Source organism: Siniperca chuatsi, linkage group LG19 (assembly GCF_020085105.1).
Source record: "Siniperca chuatsi isolate FFG_IHB_CAS linkage group LG19, ASM2008510v1, whole genome shotgun sequence".
NCBI lineage: Eukaryota > Metazoa > Chordata > Actinopteri > Centrarchiformes > Sinipercidae > Siniperca > Siniperca chuatsi.
Genome location: NC_058060.1, coordinates 5,470,570 through 5,487,639, shown reverse-complemented (window position 1 = coordinate 5,487,639; position 17,070 = coordinate 5,470,570). Strand labels below are relative to the sequence as shown.

General features: G+C 42.8%; 1 protein-coding gene across 5 annotated transcripts in view; it reads left to right on the top strand.

The window, feature by feature from the left end:
* kcnh2b (potassium voltage-gated channel, subfamily H (eag-related), member 2b) overlaps window positions 1–16,777 on the top strand; it is a 415,530-nt gene extending 398,753 nt beyond the window's left edge. For 3 of the 5 annotated variants that reach the window (XM_044176390.1, XM_044176389.1, XM_044176392.1), the window contains 3 exons: window positions 9,418–9,523; window positions 9,688–9,789; window positions 10,614–16,777. In XM_044176390.1, the coding sequence (XP_044032325.1) occupies window positions 9,418–9,523; window positions 9,688–9,789; window positions 10,614–11,030 (625 nt within the window). In that variant the 3' untranslated portion in view covers window positions 11,031–16,777. Of the gene's footprint in view, window positions 1–5,041; window positions 5,261–9,417; window positions 9,524–9,687; window positions 9,790–10,613 lie in introns of those variants that run through there. The other 2 variants (XR_006375749.1, XM_044176391.1) reach the window with 2 other exon arrangements.
* Window positions 16,778–17,070: the final 293 nt, after the last annotated feature.

The window sequence follows — 17,070 nt, the reverse complement described above, 5'->3', positions numbered from 1 at the left end:
CTGGCTTTGGAAGACCCATGGCCTATGGAGAGATTTGTTACCCAGGCATGAGTGCCCATCCTGGGGCATGGATCTCCAGCGTGAGGTGGGTCTTGGTTCATGGAGGTCTGGAGAGAGGTGCATCATGGGAAGTCTCTCGGCAGTCTAGGCCTATAGCAGGCCTCACCTGAGCCATCACACTGGGAGCAGTAAGCGGAAATGCGGCGGGCTTGCTGTTCTAGTCAACAATTTTCACATGCCATTGTTGTGGCTGTTTACATCCCCCTCTCTGCTAACCCGGCATCAGTGTGCAACGCCATTCACACCACCATAGGACAACTCCAGACTCAACACCCAAGTGCACTCATATTAATCTCGGGTGACTTCAAACCATGTCAGTGTTTCAACAACACTGACTAATTTCACGTTGTATGTGAATTGTCCGACTAGAGAGGAGAGGACACTGGACCTGCTGTATGCTAACGTTAAGGACGCATACAGCTCTGTCAGCCCTCATAATCCTCTGAGTCCACTGCTTCCCCCTCCTCCATCTTCCTGGGAGAGTCCTACTCCCCCCCCCCCCCAATTGGCTCTCAGGCTAACGGCCCTCTTCAGACTGATGACTCCCCCTCTCCCCTGCCTGTAACCTCTGCTGTGTGCCTGACTACTGACCAGGTGAGAGGACAGCTGATGAAACTCCACTCAAACAAGGCTGCAGGCCCCAATGGAGTTAGCCCCGAGGTGCTAAAAGCCTGTGCCCCCCAGCTATGTGGAGTCCTACAACATGTCTTCAACTTGAGCCTGTGTCTTCAAAGGGTCCCTATTATGTGGAAGACATCTTGCCTCGTTCCTGTGCCAAAGACGCCGCGTCCCAGTGGCTCCAAGGACTACGGACACATAATGAAGACCATGGAGAGACTGTTGCTGGAACTGTTGCTGGTCAGACCCCTCCTGGACCCCCTTCAGTTCGCCTACCAACCCCAGCTGGGAGTTGAAGATGCCATCATCTTCCTGCTGAACCGCATCCACACCTACCTGGACAAGCCAGCAAGCACGGCATGTTTTTTGACTTCTCCAGTGCTTTCAACACCATCCGGCCAGCACTGCTGGGTGAGAAGTTAGCAGCGATGCAGGTGGATGCCCCCCTCGTGTCCTGGATTTTTGACTACCTGACTGGCAGACCACAGCACGTGCGTCTGCAGCACTGTGTGTCAGACAGCGTGGTCAGCAACACTGGGGCCCCTAAGGGGACTGTCCTCTCCCCCTTCCTCTTCACCATCTACACCACGGACTTCAACTACCACACAGAGTCCTGCCACCTTCAGTTTTCTGATGACTATGCTGTGGTGGAATGTATCAGCAGTGGTGATGAGACTGAGTACAGGGCTGCGGTGGGTAACTTTGTCTCATGGTGTGAGCAGAACCATCTGCAGCTCAATGCAACAAAGTCTAAGGAGCTGGTTGTAGACCTACGAAGGGCCAAGGCACCAGTGAACCCAGTTTCCATCCAGGGGGTCAGTGTGGACATTGTTGAGGATTGCAAGTACCTTGGACTACATATGGACAATAAACTGGACTGGGCTAAGAACACTCAAGCTCTTTACATGAAGGGCCAGAGCTGCCTCTATTTCCTGAGGAGGCTGAGGTCCTTCAACATCTTCCAGACAATGCTGAAGATGTTTTATGAGTCTGTGGTGGCCAGTGCTATCCTGTATGCTGTTGCATGGTGGGGCAGCAGGCTGAGGGTAGCGGACGCTAACAGACTTAACAAACTGATCCGTAAGGCCAGTGACATTGTGGGGGTGGAGCTGGACTCTCTGGCGGTGGTGTCAGAGAGGAGGATGCTGGCCAAACTACATGCCATCTTGGACAGTGTCTCCCACCCACTCCATGATGTGCTGGTCAAACAAAGGAGTGCCTTCAGCGGAAGACTCATCCCCCCAAAATGCACCACAGAGCACCACAGGAAGTCATTCCTGCCTGTGGCCATCAAACTCTTTAATTCCTCCCTCTAAGTGTTAGTCTGTATGACCCTAAGTCATTAAACTGGACATTGATCATTACTGTTGCCCACATCGTAGTTTTGTTCCACTCGGAGCTGGAATGCTGAGAGAGCACCACCCCAACACCAGTGTCTGAGGCGTCCACTTCCAGCACAAATTGCCGGGAGGAGTCTGGTTGAGTGAGGATGGGCGCTGATGAAAAGAGTTCCTTGAGCCTGATGAATGCGAAGTCCGCCTCTGGGGTCCAAGTGTACGGAACTGATGGAGAGGTGAGTCTGGTTAGAGGTGCTGCAATCCTGCTGTAGTTGCGGATGAAGCGACGGTAGAAATTAGCAAAACCCAGGAACTGTTGCAGTTGCTTGCAGGTGGTTGGTTTGGGCCACTCAGTCACAGCTCTTATCTTCTCCGGGTCTGTCTTCACCTGCCCGCTCTCAAAGATGTAGCGCAAGAACATCACAGAGCTGGCGTGGAACTCGCACTTCTCAGCCTTTGACAAAAAGCTTGTTCTAGATCAACCTCTGGAGGACCTGACAGATGTAAAGGACATGGTCAATCTGATTCTGAGTGAAGATCAGTATATAATCCAGATACACAAACACAAACTGGTTGAGGAAGTCTTGAGGACATCGTTGACCAAGGCCTGGAATACTGTAGGTGCATTGGTGAGTCCGAAAGGCATAGCCTGGTATTCGAAGTGGCTCAGGGGTGTGTTGAATGCCGTCTTCCACTCATCTCCCTCGCGGATCCTGACCAGGTGGTAGGCATTCCTGAAGTTGAGTTTGGTAAAGATGGTGGTTCCCACTAGTGGTTCGAAGGCAGCATTAATCAAGGCAAATGGGTATTTATTCTTTACTGTGATGTTGTTCAGACCTCAATAGATGCAGGGCCACAAAGAAAAACTCTGCACCTACTGGAGAGGACGAGGAGCGAATGATGCCTTCTGCCAGAGACTCAAGGATGTATTTCTCCATAGCCTCCCTCTCGGGACAAGACAGGTTATACAAACATTTGGAAGGAAGAGTGACCCCAGGAAGCAGATTGATGGTGCAGTCGTAGGGCCAATGAGGAGATAAGGAAAGGGCCAAGTCCTTCCAGAAAACCTCACTCAAGTCGTGGTACACAGCAGGGATGGAAGTCAGTTCGGGAGGGTCTGAAGCTGGAGTGTTGGCGCCATCTTCCCAGCCGACCAGTCGATGTGTGGGTTATGGAGATGAGATGGCGAGGAATCAGTAGATGTAATAATCTTAAATTGGATGGTTTCACAGTGATTACTAGATAGGATTAGGGTGATCGGTACAGTACGATGAGTCACTTGGCCCAAGAGCCTGCCATCTAAAGCGTTAGCGATGAGGGGTTGCTCTAAGCGCTCCATTGGGATTCCATGCCCCTTTGCCATCTCCTGGTCCAGGAAACTATCAACGGCACCTGAATCGAGAAGAGCTGGTACTGAAAATAAGTTAGTCTGGTGACAGATTGTAGCAGGTAATAGCATGCGAAACAGGGATGGGGTTGAAACAGATGTGTGACACATGACTACCCACATAGCTAGTGGTGAGTCTGATCTTTTTGCTGAACGGGGCAGGATTCCCGGAGATGACCAAGTTAACCACAGTATATACAGCTTCCTGTGTTTCTCCTCCGGTTGCGTTCCTCAGCGGAGAGGTGAGCTCGGCCGAGCTGCATGGGCTTCTCTGGTGGCAATGTAGAGGGTGACAAGGCGTGATTAGCTGGTGGATACCAGTCTGATCTCGTGGAACGTGGAGGTGATGGGCGAGAGTTGGCAGATGAACGGAAGTGACTAGCTCTCTCCTGGCATCGTTCACACTGGCGATTATCTATTCTGATGGCCAGAGAGACAAGAGAATCAAAATTAGCAGGTTCATCACGAGTGGCTAGCTCATCTTTTAACTGTTCACTCAGCCCCTTAACAAACACTCCTTGTAATGCCTCCTCATTCCACCTTGTGTCTGCTGCTAGGGTGCGGAAATCCACGGAGTAGTCAGCCATACTTCTATCTCCCTGGCGGAGATCTAATAGCCTCTTAGCAGCATTTCCACTGTGGTCTGGGTGATCAAACACATTGCTTAACATGCTAATGAATGTGTCAAATGATAGTGTAGAAACGGGTTGATTAGAATTAAAAGCTTCAGCCCAGGCCAAAATTCTTCCTCTCAATAAACCCATAATATAGTGTACCTTTCTTTGGTCTGAAGGGAAAGTCAGTGGTCGTTGATTAAATACCATGGAGCATTGCATGAGGAAACCCCGGCATCTCCCCAATTCTCAGCTGAAGGGGCCCGGGTCCGTGGTGTACGATTTCGGGATAGGAAGTACACCTGGGCAGTGAACATGGAGACTTGAGTGGTTAATTGTGATACCTGATTTAATACAGCCTGCTTTGACCCAAACCATGATCATATCCTAACCCTAACCAAGTGTTTTTTGTGCCTAAACCTAACCCGACCTTAACCACAGCATTGTCACAACATAAAACATAATTATTCAACTGATAATGGACATTTAATGCAGCGTTAAATGACACGTGAAACATTTTAAATTGTTGGGCCTCACCATGTGTTAGGGTCAAAAGACATGCCAACCTGGAAAAGCCAAAGCCTTCACTGAGAGGCTTGACTGAGAAACAAAGAACAGACAATAGGAAGGCGCCAAGCCAACACAACCGTTAATTCACACCTGAATGTGAAAATGTGACGAGATCTCGTTTGAACCCAACGCAAGATCTCAGTTGAATATAGACAATGAACTCCTATTGGATGAGATGCGCATGAAAACTTGGCGCACAGCTATGATGACACCAACTCTATAAAGCCTGGTGCTCCACACTGCCTGTTGGCATTTCCACAGTAACCGGTTTACTAAACAAGGACTAAATCACATCTCTCACAGTAACTGCCATTGCCACAAGAAGACGCTTCTCACATGAGCCTTTAATTTCCCTAGGAAGAGTCCTAACTTGCTGTACAAGAAACAGACTGTTTTGTGTTTGCTGAACACTTTTGGATCCTGATCGTTTACTCCCCATAACGATTCTGTACCAGCAGAAGGAAGAGATACGGACTGACCGTTCCCTTCATGGAGGGCAAATTCACCACTTAGCCCCTCTCCCTACCGACGTCGGCTGCTGTTTTCCTTTGCTGCCCCCAAAGGAACAGTTTCGCCATTGGACCCAACTTCGTCAGCGTCCAAGCCTGAGAGAAACTCCGCTGGACAACGTCAAACAAACTGTGGCATCTATAGCTAACCAAGAGCAATTTCAAGTAAGAGGCTTGTGTCTGGGCAGAGATAGATCTTATAACTGTGTTATTTTTGCTAAGTTTCATTGTTGTGAATTGTGCTTTGCTTTTTGGAAAAGTGACATTTTTCTTTGTGTTAAGTACATTCCATTTTGTATCGGTACCATGCTGTTGGGCCTTTATACTGTGTTAGCTTTAGCCCCTGTAGGAGCTAATAACTGTGCCTTACTCTGTGTGCTTTCCTCTCTCTTACACACATCTCAAACGGCCCAGATATAGTGGTTATTTTGAAGACAAATAGAGCTTGTCCTCCCATTTTAGCTCTGTCCATCTGTTTGAGATTCACAGGTCTGTCCGCCATTTGGCTTCCCAATGTGGCTACCACCTTCCTTGCACTCCCCTCTCTATTGTCCCACACAAACACACATATCTTATATGCTTGCTCACTGCTTATTGTGTTTAGACTAGACGATAGTGGTTGTTGGCTGAAGTTAATGACTGTTAATCAGTGCTAAGGTTAAATAAACACTACTGTATCTTTTAAAGAGCAGTTGCCTGTGGTTATTTTGTGTACATGTTGTGATAATAGATGGTTGCGACAGTCAGTGCTTGGATCTCAAACTTCACTGCCCCCCCTTTTAATGTAAGAGAATGTAAGAAGCCTTAAATATCAACATTTATAGGTGAACAACCACCTTTGAGACTGATTTTTACGTCTGGTTATTGGTCCCTGATCCCAGGGTGGTGCCCCATAATTATGAATCTATATGAATAATTTTGATAATATTAATTATTTTATTAATGCATAATAATCATTTCTTTGATATTTCTGCTAATAACCAAACCTGCCCTACCTGTATTCCAACACCATCAACATTGAAACGTAGATTGAGATTCAACATATCAGTGATTTGCAGAAACGTAACATTATAATGCCGTTTTAACGTTTTATTCTGGTGATTGGGTTGATTAGTGATATCACTAATGTTATCAGGATAACATTAGCTAGCTACAGAGTTGGGAGAGAACAGATTGTATCTGGCTAACATTAGCTAACATCAGCCCTCACAGACACTTAGTGATCCGAATGACTCTTCAAATGACGAACAAAGTTTGATGTTGTAGTCTGGCTGTCAGAAATCTTTGATGAGCACATCTTGCATTCAGCCATTCACCTTTTTCCTTCACGTGTAAAACTCTTGAATCCAAAAGAGATGACTCTTGGCACAGGCATGATGACGATGATCTGATCCGATCCATGGCAACAAGTAGCGTCGCGAGGAGCTTAACTGACAGGGTAGTCATCCAATTATGACAATGCCATAGCAAGGAGCTTGAATGACAGGGTAGTCATCCAATCAATTCAATTCAATTTTATTTATATAGCGCCAATTCATAACAGAAGTTATCTCATTGTGCTTTTCCTATAGAGCAGGTCTAGACCATACTCTTTATAATAATAATTACAGAGACCCAACAAATCCCACCATGAGCAAGCATTTGGCGACAGTGGCAAGGAAAAACTTCCTTTAAGAGGGCAGAAACCTTGGACAGAACCAGACTCAATGGTGGGGGGAGGGGATAGGGGATAGGGTTAGGGAGGCACAATGCAAAGACCACGTAGAATTTTTTTTTTTATAAAGTAGAATAGTAATTATAGTGTTAATATTAATAAATTAGTAATAATAGGAATGACAGCTATAGGAAGAATAATGTCAGCATCAGTAACAGAGCCAATAAGGCAATAAGGAGGAGAGAGGAAAGAGGTGCATCATGGGAAGTCTCCCGGCATTCTAGGCCTATAGCAGGCATCATATGTCGACAGTCTTCTTGTCAATTTGGCATCAATATAATCCATAAAGATAAACTGTATTTCCATACTTATATACTTTCCGTAGTTCACATTTTGGACTTTGTCGACTTCACTCCGCTATGCTGCGTCAATGATACCAGCCTCCGTTGTTTGGCTGCCCTATTTTACAGGGAGAAGAACATGGGAATGAGAGGCGAACATTTCAAAAAATAAGATTTCTCACTAAAATTTGTGCTGGTTGGTGGATCAGACACACGCCAAATTGAACACTGACACTGTTAATTTGCTGCTGCTTCCCGTTTGTGCTGTAGAGATACAGTATACGGTGGTGTGAAAAAGTGTTTGCCCCCTTCCTGATTTCTCATTTTTTTTGCATGTTTGTCACACTTAAATTTTTCAGATTATCAAACTAATTTAAATATTAATCAAAGATAATACAAGTAAACTGTCAGAGAGCCAACACAGACACCACCAGCTCCACCCACTGCAATCAGCAGATCGCACTCACCTGAGTATTGATTACACACCTGCCACTAATCATCTACTCCACACTATATAGTCTCACTCCCCCGGTTCACTCACTGTCTGGTCTCAAACCTCTTACGAGAACTCAACCCGACCACAGCTTCTCTTGACAACCCCTTTTGGACTTTTCCGTTGTGTGTCTCGTCAGCTCCCAGCTTTCCTGTCACCCGTCTCCTCCAGTGGATCTTACTACCAGCGCTACTTCAAGATAAGACCCATAGACTTTCCTAGCTTAGCTCCTGTCATTGCTTTTCTCTGTCTGGCTGTTTCAATAAACTCCCTCGTCTCAGTACTAACCTCTGTGTCCCGTGTCTACCTGCTGACATAAACACACGACTAGTGTTATTATTAAATCAAACCTACATGGCCCTGTGTGGAAAAAGTGATTGCCCCCTAAACCTAATAACTGGTTGGCACCCTTAGCAGCAACAACTGCAATCAAGTGTTTGCGATAATTTGCAATGAGTCTTTTACAGCACTGTGGAGGAATTTTGGCCCACTCATCGTTGCAGAATTGTTGTAATTCAGCCACATTGGAGGGTTTTCGAGCATGAACTGTCTTTTTAAGGTAATGCCACAGCATCTCAATAGGGCCACTCCAAAGTCTTCATTTTGTTCTTCTTCAGCCATTCAGAGGTGGACTTGCTGGTGTGTTTTGCATCATTGTCTTGCTGCAGAACCCAAGTTCGCTTCAGCTTGAGGTCATGAACAGATGGCCAGACATTCTCCTTCAGGAGTTTTTGGTAGACAGCAAAATTCATGGTTCCATTTTTCACAGCAAGTCTTCCAGGTCCTGAAGCAGCAAAACAGCCCCAGACCATCACACTACCACCACATTTTACTGTTGGTATGTTCTTTTACTGAAATGCGGTGTTACTTTTACGCCAGATGTAATGGGACACACACCTTCCAAAAAGTTCAACTTTTGTCTCGTCAGTCCACAGAGTATTTTCCCAAAAGTCTTGGGGATCATCAAGATGTTTTCTGGCAAAAATGAGACAAGCCTTAATGTTCTTTTTGCTCAGGAGTGGTTTTTGTCTTGGAACTCATGCAGGCCATTTTTGCCCAGTCTCTTTCTTATGGTGGAGTCATGAACACTGACCTAAACTGAGGCAAGTAGGCCTGCAGTTCTTTGGATGTTGTTGTGGGGTCTTTTGTGACCTCTTGGATGAGTCGTCGCTGTGCTCATGGGGTAATTTTCGTTGGCCGGCCAGTCCTGAGAAGGTTCACTGTGGTTTGCTGGAGTCCCAAAGCTTTGGAAATGGCTTTATAACCTTTTCGAGACTAATAGATCTCAATTACTTTCTTTCTCATTTGTTCCTCGGCATGATGTCTAGCTTTTGAAGATATTTTGGTCTACTTCACTTTGTCAGGCAGGTCCTATTTAAGTGATTTCTTGATTGAGAACAGGTGTGGCAGTAATCAGGCCTGGGTGTGGCTAGAGAAATTGAACTCAGGTGTGATAAACCACAGTAAAGTTATGTTTTAACAGGGGGCAATCACTATTTCACACAGGGCCATGTAGGTTTGGATTTTGTTTTCCCTCAATAATAACAACCTTCAAAAACTGCTATTTGTGTTTACTTGTGCTATCTTTGACTAATATTTAAATTTGTTTAATGATCTGAAACATTTAAGTGTGACAAACATGCAAAAAAATAAGAAATCAGGAAGGGGGCAAACACTTTTTCACACCACTGTATGCACAGACGGTAAGAAACAGGTTTTTTGACAGCAAGGTTTCTTTTGTTTATTTCTATGATTTCAACATGGATTTGTTGTTGTTGTTGATGTAGCATTATCAGGGACAAAACTTTGATTATCTACTACACACTGTGTGCAGGTTGGAGAGTCGCATGTCAACGGACATCGGAGCAATCATGCAGCTGCTGCAGAGACAGATGGCACTTGTTCCTCCTGCCTACAGTGCCGTCTCATCACCACCTCAGGTAATAACACACACACACACACACACACACACACACACACACACACACACACACACACACACACAGGGTATGTACATAGAAGCACGATGCTTGTCAATAGAATCTGACCCATGCTATATATAGACAGAATGCTACACTTCCTGCAGACATGTTTACTCTTGCAGGTCTCACCCTACCCTGGTCCTGGCCCAGGACCAGGTCCAGGAGAGAGACTGGTCAAGCCTGTTACACCTCTGGAGACAGACACCCTGGCCTCCCTAACACCGGTGAAGCACGTAGTAATAAAATGATTGCTTTGCATAGACGGTGTAGTCCTTCATACGATTGCTTTGCATACTTCACTTTACTGTCCTGTTAAGCATTGATACATTTGACATTATTCTGTGGAGATACGTGTTTGATGACTGAATGCTGTCATTGGTCTCTGGTCAATATAAACTAGAAACATTGAAACCCACACAACATTGGATTAATGCTTAAACTTTACATTGTTATTTATTCTACTGAGTAGCTACATTATGTGTTTATCTTTATGCATTCATTAGACTACAGAGTTTATTTGAATGTGATCTCAGTACACTGTTAACATAAGCAACTGGAATGGCTTGCAGCATATCATACAAGCTCTGCTTATATAGTGGTTAATTATACAACAATAATTTATTGTTTAACATTATGTATTTTCTGAGAGCCTTTTACAAATTAAAGACATTTTGTACTGTGTATATATGCATTATATCAGGCCAGTTTGTACAAACTATAAACAATGTACTCAAACCTGAGATCTTCAAACCCGTGAAAACTATTTACATATCAAAAACGATCATGATTGCAACCACAGAAATTGTGGTAACAGTTTTTTTTCCACAACATCCAGGCACAGAGAAGTGAAGGTTTTTGCTAAAAAAAAATATAAAATAATTGTAAATATAATTTCCTTAACTGACTTTTTCCCCTTGTAAACCACAGTTCACAGAGGTCAACCCTCATAAAAAGATTTGTCACATTTGAAATTTGACTTTGTGAATAGTAATAAGAGAAAGAGTAGTAGTAGCCAGTCCCACTGACCTCTCAGTTTCTGTCTCTGCAGATCTTGGATTCCCCGGACTTTGAAGAGTTCCCAACCAAGCCTCTTGACTCCCTGCAACCCCAGGACTCCCCACTGATCGACACCAGCCAGGGCCAACTTGCCCCTTCTGCACTGGAGAGCCTGGGGCAGCATCTGCAGATGGGACTGGGGACTGGGGCTGGGCTAATTTCAGGGCCAGCAGTAGCTTCAGGTTTAGGGTTAGAGTTGGGGAGTGGGGCAGCAGTAGCATCTATCTTAGGAGCAGGGTTAGACTTTGGTTCAGTTGTATGTCTGACATCTGGGGTTGGGCCAGAGGCTGGAATCGCAGTATCTTCCCTGGATCCTGAAACCCAAAGCAGGCTGTCCCTCCAAGAACCACAGACACCTCTGCACTCACGGACACCACAGAGACACAGCTCCGACCCAGGGGGGAGCTAAGGAATAGGTGAAGGGGGAGGAGAGTGGGATGGAAGAGAAGGAGAGTGAACGAGAATGATGTTTTATCCAGCAGTTCCTCCTGTTTTCATCATTCCTCATTACACTTTGGATGCCATGAGGTATGAGGTAGGCACTTTGGTACCTAACACCAAAACCCCTTAGGTCACCCCAGCTACTGTATCTTCACCGTTGAAATTTCACCTCTAACCTCTCAAGAAAGGACACACAGCTCAGAGAGAGTGTAGCCAGGCTGGGTGTCAAGGAAAGGGTTGAAGTCTCTCTCTTCAATAAGTCTCCCCCAAACATCTGGAGCTTTCTGAACTCTACATGGTACAATCTTTACCCAAAACCACAAACAGACCAGAGAGGAGCTCTGCCTCTTAATGAACACAGTCTGGGTCAACCCCACATAAATGACTGCTAACCTGTAGAAGATCCCTTTACTGCTGTATCCACTGTTGAATGACTGACAAGAACAAGAAAAGACAACAACGGATAGAATAATGACAAAACAAGTAGCCATTTATGTCTTGCACTGAAAATCCTATTGATATAATGATTATTCTGTTCTATATGTCCATGGCGCTTCCAATAAACTCACAAACTGGTTGATAAATTGTAGTTAGCTGGCCTAACAGGAAACCTGCCGTCCCGTTCTGTTATTGGTTCCTGACGCTCCCCCCTTCCCAAGAGCACACTGGATTGGCTGGTTTGCACCTCAGGGGTGGGAACTGGAGGGTTAAAGCCATGAATTTTCTTGATGAACATATCAGCTGACCTATCATAAACATTGTACAGATTTGCTAGTGAGTATGGCATGCTTAGGCAGTGTCACAAACAGGTAAACTGGCAAACTTAAAAGTTTACCATGAGAACAGTGCACCAAAAACAGCTAACTATAAATATTTAAACAAGCAGGAAATCCCAGTTTACTAATTCCATGAGCTATGAGTTGTGACATTATAGAGAAACAGAGAATTGTGTTTGATTATCAAACACTATGAAGTGATAAAGTCAGCACTGACATGATACTGGCCTGCTTGACTTCTAAAAATCAAAACACATGCATAAAGGGGGAAAAAAGGTTGAATGATTCTAGTTATCATAGTTAAATTTGCTACCTCAGATTTCATTAGTCCCAGAATGCTTTTACCTTGTACATACACGTTTGTCATGTGATACGTAAATATACAAGTTTGCCAGTTTACAATGACCAGCCGAATGCGCCCTTATTCTATGTACAATATGCAAACACAGGCAAGAAGAGATGAGTGAGTGTGCTTTAATCTCATTATGTGTGTGATAAGTTCAGGTCCAAAGCTTTTTTTGTGTGTTTGTCCTGTTTTTTTAGTCTTTCAGTCTGCAGAGCATGGCGTATAGTATCTTTGCTTCCACATACTGTAGAGGGTCACTTGATTCTAATGTTTAGGACAAATTTGTTTTCTTTGCCCCAAATTGATTTTAATGGGTTGTTAAAACAGGCAAATAAAGTGTTTCTGTTTTAAATCTAAACAGCACGAATGAAAAGCCTGTACAATGTAGGTTTTAAAATACTTAGGAAGTTATACAAGTCATCTAAGAAATTTCAATACTACAGCAGTAGTGATCCCAGAAAGAAGAAATTGTATTTTAGCACCACTGTTTCTGGGAATACTTTCTATTAAGTTTTAACTTAAGCTCATTACCACCCATTTTGAAGTCTTCAAATACACATCTGATCCTTATCATGTCATCTAAGCTAAAAGGGCCTAGTTCAATTCCTTTGATTTATGATTGATTCAAGTATGACCATCTATCACACTGCACCGTCCAGGTTCATCAAAAGTTACAACTGCTCAAATAACACCAGTTTATAAGAACAAGGGGAGGTAATGTGTAGAAGTGATCATGAAATTGCGAACTGAAAACGTCTTTGGTCCAGGCCTTCATCTCCCTACATAATATTATATCACTATCACTGTAAGGCTGGTTTCTTTTTAATTAAATAGTAATAAGAGAAAGGTATTCCTTTCATACTAAGAATTACTGCATATGAAACTAAGTTTTGATCTAATGTTAAAATAAATAAATCATCTAACAGTCAAAAGTTTAACACTGCAAAGTGCATGTCCATCACATGCATTTGGAGAGAACACTTCCCCTTTTAAATTTCACTAACCATCATCTATAAATGGAATAAATAGCAATGCAAATTTTCCCCAGGATCAATTTCAAAAGGTGGAGATGGAAATTAACAAGGTGTAGTGGTGCCACTGTTAAGACTGTGTAAGTCTGGATTTTACCCAGATATCTCAGGGCAGGCAGAGATGTACAGTACAAAATAATAAGAACAGATGCAATGATACCCCCTTATAGTGGAACTTTACTGAAATAAGTGAGATTGTTTTTTTCCATAAGTGTCCATTTCTGCAAAATCTTCTGTTTTTTTTTTTTTTTATTATTTGGGGCTTTTTTGCCTTTACTTGATAATAGGAAAGGAAAGGGGGAGAGAGTGTGAGGGGATGGCATGCAGCAAAGGGCCACAGGATGGATTTGAACCCAGGCTGCTGCAGCAAGGATTCAGCCTTGGTAAACTGGGCACACACTCTACCAGGTGAGCTACTGGAGTACCCCAATCATCCAGTTTTATTAGTTTTTAGTTTTGAGTTGCCAAGATGAAGGCAAACCTGTGACATCTTCAAATTGTCTTCCCTGATACAAAATTATACGGACAGACCCTTTCCTGTACCACACAATAAAGAGTCATAACAGAGAAGGGAAAGCCTGTTGAAGTGCAATAGAGAGTGCAACAGACTTGTAGCAGCTTGATCGCATCCGTTAATTTTTAGCACTTTTACTTTTTTTTTCTTAAACAGTGCAGATGTTTAATAAAGACTCAGGAATGTGTTGTTGATGTTAGAGGGTTAATTTTCTTTTGTCTCAGAACTCAAAACCAACCAATCAGAAGGAAGGAAAGAAAATTTTGAGGAATGTGACATTTAGTAACATCCTAAACCTTAACTCTGGCGGAATTCCCCTTTAATGCAGAATTGTGAAAAAATGTATTTTGCTGCTTGGTGGTCTAAGCTATTGTGTTTATTTATTGTTGTAGGATTACTCTTGTTTGTCTGTGGATTGTACCCACTATGATTTATCACTTTGTCTTGGGTTAATGAACAGCTCATTTTGGTGGAGCAAGTGGACACTTTCTGTGTAAAAATGTTACTCCCCATGTTCTTGTGTTCTTTTGTTTATAATCCTGAGCTTTTACGCTCATACAACCATTCTCAATATTTATTCAGTGCAGCTGATGTCACGCTTTGTAACTTTAGTATCGAACTAAAGCAAGCAAATGCTGTAACAAATGATTATTGGTGACATTAATTTTTTAGATTTTATTTTGCTGTTTTTGCTTTATTTGATAGCAACATTAGAGAGAGAAAGGAAAGGCAGGGGAGTGAGAGGGGATGACATGCAGCAAAGGGCCTGGGCCAAACCCATGCCGCTGCGGAAGGGACTCAGCCTTGATGTGTGGTGCGCACTCTACCAGGTGAGCTCCTGGGGCGGCGCCCATTGGTGACATTTTAAACTCGCATGTAATTCAGCTCTGTGAGTAAAAAAAATTTATGTTGGCTGAAAATTTGAAACTTAAATGGAAGTTGTAAATGCAGCTGGATTATCTGTGATTTTAAAGTTCAAGCAAGGATATTTTTACAGTGACAGTTGGAAAACGTGAATTATTGTAAAGGTGAGGGTGGTTTTTAAAAACTGATTCTAATTACTTTCAGATGAATGGTGATTTCAGCTTGTCACTGTGTTGTATTAGAGCTTGGTACAAAGTTACTAGAATCCCTTTTTTCAGCATTCTGTAATGTAATGTGAGTGAATGCATGGATTTCCAAAGCTGATAAGCAACAAGTCTACTGAGTTCTTCTTACTGAACCCTATCTGCTGCTTGTTGTGTTTTATTTGCTTTATTTTGCTGACACACCCATCACCATCATTTAGTTATCACCAGCAATCCCTGCCTCCAATCAATCAATCTTTGACTACAAATTTCTAGTAAATACCCAGTGAATCTGGAATTCCTTGAAGTTCTTTATCAGTGAATCTGTTTTTTTACAGTACAGTGCTGAAGTGATACTGATTTTCAGAAGTGCACTCTCCTCGCCATCACACATACTGAAGCGAGTGTTTAATAACAGTCACTGGCTGAACTATACATTCAGAACTATGACCTCAAAACTAGAATGTGGTTGTTGTTGACGCTAGACTTTAGTTGACTATTCAATGCTAGAGAATACATTCATGTAAAGCATACTGCATATTATAACAGTAGAGGGTGCACTTTGAAAAAAATTCATGAGGGACTGGAGAATGGGTGTGTTTGTGGGCTGGGGGAGGGGGATGTTTAAGGAGGTTAGAGTGTTTTTCCCCTTTATATTTGAACACACACACACACACACACACACACACACACACACACCTTCCTTAATGCCTCTTCCTTACTGCTGGGCTTTTTTCAGGTCTGTTCAACTTTCTATGAGTTCTGACCGACTTGGGTCCTGTATTTCTAGATATTTTGAGCACTTGGGGATGGGGGGTTTGGTACCGTTTACACAACACTGGATCTGCTCACTCCTTGCCTGTACATACCAACTTCTACTACTTGTAAAGGAATCAAACTCTGACACTCATATAGCCAGCACTATGCAGAAACTGAAAAAGTTCTTTGGCATGCTTTGAAATGCAGAATACTATAGAGGAAAATATAGTAAATAAATAAAGTCTGCTCTAATTTCTTATTGAAATAATCACCTTATTGAAAAACAGACGAAGATAAAGCTGTCCATGAAAAAATGAATATTATGATGATGATGATGATGATGATGATTAGGATGATGAAGCTAAAGACTTTATATATTGTGCACATTTTTACTTGCATGCTGCAATGAAATCATCTAGCCATGAGAGGGTTTGACCTGCAAATCAAGTGATTTTTGCTGTATGCTCGCAAACTGTGTCTAGAGTGAAACACTTAATTCTTCCGGGTTATGGGAGAGTCATATTTATATATACATACTACTTCCAAGTCATGGAAGAGAGGGGTACTGAATAGCTGCAAATATAGTGATCCTAGATAATACAATATTATAATGTATATTTGTATCTTTGGTTGCAAACCACTGTAATGCATGTTTGGCAGGGGTAGAACTGTTAACTGTTTTCCAAATATCAATGGGCACTTGATTTACCTTATTTGGGCTGTGTTTCCACTCTTGCCTGGAAAGTTAAATCAAGTACACCTAAAATATTACAAATCCTGCTTTTGACCAGCTGGGACGGGCTGCACTCTGAAGAATGACTATTCTGTGTTGACTATTATCAACACAATTGAGTGCAGTTTTGGAATCACATCTTACTCTCTTTTCAGTGCATAGGGTGTTAAAAATCTGTTAGCAATCACATATCTTTAACACATTTTACTGAAAAGTTTGAACTCTCACAAATGTTTTGAAAATAGCTCATCTTTTTAATAGTGTATACTCTATGGCAGACCCTGGAATACTGAGTTAAACATAGATTTATAATACTGGGCAATGGCGTGCTTCTAGAAGCTCATAATAGACTATATATATCAAATGTTGAAGAAAGTTAGAGGGGGAAATGGTGAAACTCCAGGTTCTGATCGTGTGTTAGCATTATTAATGGTTTAACTTTATAAAATTTTAAAATATATCTTTCAATAAACCTCTTTGAAAGCAAAATCATGATGTCAGGAGTGATCCTTATGACATTTAGTGGGACTGTTGGGGGGGCAATTTTTTATGTTGTTATTTTAAGTAATTAGTGTCATAACTAAATAAATCGGTTGAGAGATTGAAGTTTGTATCAAATAAAATAAATAGTGGAGGCTCTCTGAGGCTCTTCTCACCCTTTACAAAGGCACCAAATGGTTTAATCCGCCCCTGGGATTCATCTCTAAATCCAGCTAATTAAGCCTAGTGGCTGCTGATGCTGCAGCACCAAAGTGCACTGTAAATCATATCTTTCCCCAAGA